Here is a 5,574-nt window from a genome sequence, read left to right as displayed (position 1 = left end):
GTGGGCCGTGGTAACGAGCACATGCGTGGTGCCCGGTGCTGCACACGGCCCCGTGGTAACGAGCACATGCGTGGTGCCCGGCACAGCACGTGGGCCGTGGTAACGAGCACATGCGTGGTGCCCGGCGCTGCACACGGCCCCGTGGTAACGAGCACATGCCTGGTGCCAGCGCTGCACGCGGCCCCGTGGTAACGAGCACATGTGTGGTGCCCGGCACAGCACGTGGGCCGTGGTAACGAGCACATGTTTGGTACCCGGTGCTGAATGCGGCCCCGTGGTAATGACAACATGCGTGGTGCCCAGCGCTGCACGTGGGCCGCGGTAATGAGCACATGCTTGGTGCCTGGCTCTGAATGCCGCCCCGCAGTGCGTGTCGTTGCTGCTCTCCCGATCCGGGCGTGAGCCTCTCAGAGACCTCCAGCCACACTGACCACCTTTCCCTTCTCCCGGCGTGCCAAGCATTTCCAGGCGTTGGCACTGCCATTCCCTCTGCCTGGAGCACTCCTCCTCCTAGACCTTAATATCCGACCCTCCTCCGCATCGCCTCTTCTGAGAGGCACCAGCCCAATTCAGACAGCAGCTCCCCCACCCTGCTTACTGTGCGGTCTGTGTCCCATCAGTTGTCACTGCCTGAACTGATGTATCGGAGTCCGGGCTGTGCTCACACTGCAGGGCAGTATGGTCGTGTTCCTTCACTTGTCTCCCTCCTGCTAAAGCAGAAGCTCAAGACACCAGACTACTTGGTGACTACATTCCTAGAATAGCGCCCAGCATGGAGTGGGTGTGGGGCCTAGAACACGTTTGCCACAAGGGGAAAAAAAAGAAACTTGCTTATAACAGTGGGTCCTTTAGCTACACTTAGGAGACTTAGGATTAGCTACACTTAGGAGACTTCCAGATCGGTTCGGCTTTCTCAAACTGTGTTCCCTGCAACTGTGGTCTCCAGAGAGAAGGGAGTAAGGAATTGAGCCAAAAGAGGATTCACAAGGTCAAAGATATTGGGAAGCAATGCAGAATTCTCTCCTGCTCGGGGATTCACGCTGCACAGAAAAGCTCTAAGAAGCCCTGTAGAGAAAACAGTTATTTTAGCTGGGTTTGCTGAGCTTAGGTAGCCCGAGACCCCACCCATAACATCTGCACGGTGAAGAACAATTTGGAAAACACTGCTCTAGTGTAAGTGTTTCAACTTACAGATGCAGACAGAAAGTGCAGCCCAGAAAGGTTACGGGACATTCAAGATCACACAGCCATCTTCTGAATCCTAGAGCAGGGCACTTCTCATAGCCCCCCATGTTTCCCAAATGGTCCACAGAAGTGATCGGGTCACGAAGAGGCCAAAAACTGAACACAGACCTCAGATTCCACTATCAGTTTGACTAAATCAGGTATGAAAATTAAGGTACCAAATAGGACTTGGTTTCAACCTCACCGTTCCAGAAATATTCATTCAACAAATATTTATTAAGCATTATGTGTCAGGCAGTGCACATTTTGCAGTGAACAAGACGTGGTTGCTCAGTAGACTGACAATAAAATTATCCCTAAATAGACCAAAATTGATTGAACTGTCCTTGATAAGCTTGCTTCAAAGTAGGGACTTATAAGAAATTACATACTCAGATTTCATTTGCTTCCCTTAACAATGCTCACATTTAGATCTAGTGGTAATAACATGCTCTCAATTGGAATGGCTCCAGAATAAAACGCTCCTCTTCCCTGTGCAGGCTGCAGAGAGGAACAAAAAGATTGAAATTCCTTGCGCTCTTTTTTTGTTGAACACCTCAACCAATAGATTTTCCCATTTCAAGTTCATTCAAATATCATCTCTGGCTCCTCCATTTTCGTTAAAATGCGTTCTCTCATTTCCTGGTGCCTACAGATGAAAATGTCTATTTAAAAATGAGATTTGTTTTTTTAAAGCTTATCAGCTCACACATTTCAGAGCCTTTCAGAAATGTGGATCAAAAGCCACGTAAGTCTAAAACACTACAGATTTGAGATTGAGAAAGATTCAGCTATTGCACTGTATGATCTTTTCAATGAACTGAGAGCATCTGTCTAGAACCTGGGAGAATTATTGTATGTTATTTTTTAAAAAGGAGATTCCAAATGAGAAAAAAATATTAGAATTCCCGGGCATAGAAGTCCCTATTTGATGCCGTGGCACTGAAGCTGGCTTTCAGCACAGACTTGAGATGTGTGTATCTAAAACAAAACAAAACAAAACAAAACAAATTAAAACAAAAAACCTGAGGAATTGGAATCTCTTCACGGCCCTTGCTCCTGTATGTACCTATAAGGCCAACCTGTCTGCAAAAATAAAATAAAGAAGCTTCCAGACCAAGCCAAAATCTTCCCTGATTTTAGGGATGCTCTCATGGTTTCTCTAGGAACTATTCTGAAAGCCAGTCTGGCAAAGCAAAGACAATCACCCCATCATGCACATAATTTGTGTTTATTAGACACCAGAACAAATCAGAAAGAGTTCCTCAGCTGTCGTAAAGACACACACAGAGAGCAGAAACTGCATAAACACAGGACCACAGGAAATAAGATACACGAAAGCCACACACAGCCCCTGCAGCACTACACACACACATAGAACTCGTTGTCTAAAAATCAACCAAACAAAAATAAGTCAGTGATCAATTCATTTGTTTAAAAGGGAGCGGAGAGTATATTTTTTAAAGACCAGCTACTACTTTTTTTTTTTTTTTTTTTTTAGAACCAAACACCACCTTCTCTTCTCTAACTGGACCATTGGTCCATTTCTGCTAGGCTGGGGGGTATATTTGACTGAGTTTATGCCGAACGCTTCTGCCGATTCTTTCAACAGCAAATCAATCTGGTGAGGTTTCTAAGCCCATGGGCTACTACACAGACACAGAAAATGTGATCCACTGAGCAGCACTGGAAATGTATTGGTGAGTGTGTATTCTGCATGCTTGTTAATGTCTGTGCAGCTATGTAGATCCAGGAGGGGCGCTTCTTATGCAGTTTAATGGAATCCATTTGGGGAGAAAGGTGTTATTTTGCCTAATGAAATCTCCCCTTCGCAGTCCAGCTCCCAGACAGACTCGGCGGCAGGGTCACCATCTGGGGACGTCTGAGAGATCTGGGACATATGATGGAAAGGGCTCTCCTCCTCCTTGTCCACCTCCCTGTCCCCCGGGGTCACGGCATTGGGGATCATCTGGATGTAGGCAGCTGCAATCTCCTTGTGGAAGACGGTGTCCTGGTTGTAGGAGATGAGCTCATTGCTGATGTTCACTGTCTCCACCGGGGTGCGGGAGCAGAGGTTGCTGCACCCCAGCAGCTGCGCAAACACCTTCCGGAAGTCAGCGTTGAAGGCGTAGATGACGGGGTTGAGGGAGGAGTTGGCCCAGCCGAACCAGACGAAGACGTCAAAGACGGTCTCGCTGACGCAGGGGAAGCCAGCCTGAGGACCCTCGGGGCGCCCGCTGCAGAAGGGGACCATGCAGTTAAGGATGAAGAAGGGCAGCCAGCAGCACACGAAGACCCCCATGATCACCGACAGGGTCTTGAGGACCTTGGTCTCCTTCCTGATGGATGTCCCCAGGCTGGTGTCAGGGGCACAGGCTGCGCGGCTGCGGCAGCTCTGCGCGTGCTCCGCGGCCCTCTCCAGGGAGGAAATCCTGCGGATCTGCACCTGGGCGATGCGGTAGATGCGCGTGTAGGTCACGATCATGATGGCCACGGGGATGTAGAAGCTGATGAGCGAAGAGGAGATTGCGTAAGTTCGGTTCAGGCTGGAGTCACAGTTTTCGGCCCTCGCCTCTGGCTCCCCCGCTTCCTCCCAGGGCGTCCCGTTGGCCAGGCTGGGTGGCGGTTCCACCCCGCCCCAGGAGCCTGCCTTGGCCCTGTGCCAATGGAGCTGCACTGGGATGAAGGAGATAAGAATGGACAAGGTCCAGGCCAGGCCGACCATGATCAGCGCCACGCGCTGGCTCATCTTGCGCTCATAGCAGAAGGGCCTGGAGATGGCCCAGTAGCGGTCCACGCTGATGACGCACAGGTTCAGGATGGAGGCGGTGGAGCACATGATATCAAAGGCCACCCAGATGTCGCAGAAGGCCCCAAAGGGCCAGTAACCGGCCACCTCAGCGACCGCCTTCCAGGGCATGACGAGCAGCGCCACGAAGAGGTCGGACACAGCCAGAGACACGATGAAGACGTTGGTCATCTTGGCGCGCAGGGGGCGGCTGCGCACGATGGCCGCGCACACCAGCACGTTGCCCAGCAGGGTCCAGACGATGAGCAGGGTCAGGAGGCCGGCGGTGACCACCTGCGCGGGCCCCAGCGGCGCCGCCCCCTCCGCGCCCCCCGCGGCGCCCCGCTGCGCCAGCTGCTGCTGCTCCAACCGCGCCCGCTCCGCGGTGCCATTGCGGCCCGGCGGCAGCATGTCCGGCTTGGCGGCAGGGGCGGGCTGCGCGCGGTCCCAACTTCGGCCTTGCGCCCCCCGGGTGACCCCATCCGGCGCCCGGGGGCTGGCGCACCGGGACCCGCGGTTAAGGGAAACTCCGAGCCCCCGGGGGGGGGGGCGCTCACCGTGCGCTGCGCCGGGGCCCCGAGTGCGCGGGGACCCCTCTCGCTTCCTCGAGCGCCTCCGGGTCGGTGGCCGCGTCGCGCCCCTCCAGTGGCCGGCGCTGGGGGCAGGAAGCCGGCCGGTGCGCGCCCGGGCGGCTGTGGCCGTGGCTGTGTCTGGTTCTCAGCCGGAGAAGCCAAGAGCCAGCCGGCACCGAGGGGGCGGGGGCCGGGAGCTGCCGGCGGCGGGCGAGCGGTGCCGCGCTGCCGCCGTCCCTGTCCGCGCCCGGGGCCCGCGCCCCCGCGCCTCCGCGTTCCCCAATCTCCCGCGCAGCCGCCCCACCTGTACCGGGGCGCGCTCACTCTCCGCGCTCCGCCGCCGCAGTCCGGGGGCGAATCCGCAGGTCCGAGAGGCGCTCCCGTGCCAGACCCTTGCCCCGTGTCAGGAAAAGCACGCACCGGGAAGACTAAGAGGTCTCTGACCCAGCCCCGGTGTCCTGGCCCCGAACTCGTTTGGGGAACGGGGAGGTAGGGTAGGGATGGGGGAAATCACTGGCTTCTAGAGGGGGAAAGAGCTTTTGTAAGGTAGAAGGCAGCCTTGGATTTCTCCCAGACCCAAATGGGACTTCATTCCCGGCTGTGTGATCTGGAGCGCCTTAAGCTTCCCTGGGTCTTGGTTTTCTCAACCACAAAATGGGCTAATGATTCCTGCTCTTCCCCGGGGGTGTAAGGTTCAATGAAATCAGTCATCTAGGAAAAGCGTCAGGAGGCGTGTCCCCTAGAAACCACTTCTCCTAAACTACCCGCTCTGCCCCCATCTTCCATTCTAAAATTCAGGCTTAACCTGACCTCTTGGGACAGTCTTTCTGCCTACCATCACCCCCAATCTTTAAGCGATTTTTCCTTTGGGGAACAATTTTGGATGAGCCCAGAAGACAAGAAGGAGGAAGGGAGCCTCCCGCCAGCTGGGTGCCTCCTCCCTGCTGGACATTTTCAGTCTTTCTCTTTTTATAACTTTGAGAAAGATGA

At 54.6% G+C, this 5,574-nt stretch overlaps 1 protein-coding gene across 1 annotated transcript; it reads right to left on the bottom strand.

The window, feature by feature from the left end:
* Positions 1-1,949: 1,949 nt before the first annotated feature.
* Positions 1,950-4,749, bottom strand: DRD5 (dopamine receptor D5). Its single transcript, XM_027599538.2, has one exon. The coding sequence runs from the start codon at positions 4,421-4,423 to the stop codon at positions 2,999-3,001; it is 1,425 nt and encodes a 474-aa protein (XP_027455339.1). The 5' UTR covers positions 4,424-4,749; the 3' UTR covers positions 1,950-2,998.
* Between the last annotated feature and the right edge of the window lie 825 nt (positions 4,750-5,574).

The sequence above is a fragment of the Zalophus californianus genome, chromosome 2 (genome assembly GCF_009762305.2).
Source record: "Zalophus californianus isolate mZalCal1 chromosome 2, mZalCal1.pri.v2, whole genome shotgun sequence".
Classification (NCBI taxonomy): Eukaryota; Metazoa; Chordata; class Mammalia; order Carnivora; family Otariidae; genus Zalophus; species Zalophus californianus.
The sequence above is the reverse complement of the archived record's forward strand: the minus strand, read 5'-3'. Positions and strand labels throughout refer to the sequence as shown.

Bases quoted from the DNA above. Each gene is read 5' to 3' on its own strand.
- DRD5 (XM_027599538.2), bottom strand. From the start codon at position 4,423: ATGCTGCCGCCGGGCCGCAATGGCACCGCGGAGCGGGCGCGGTTGGAG.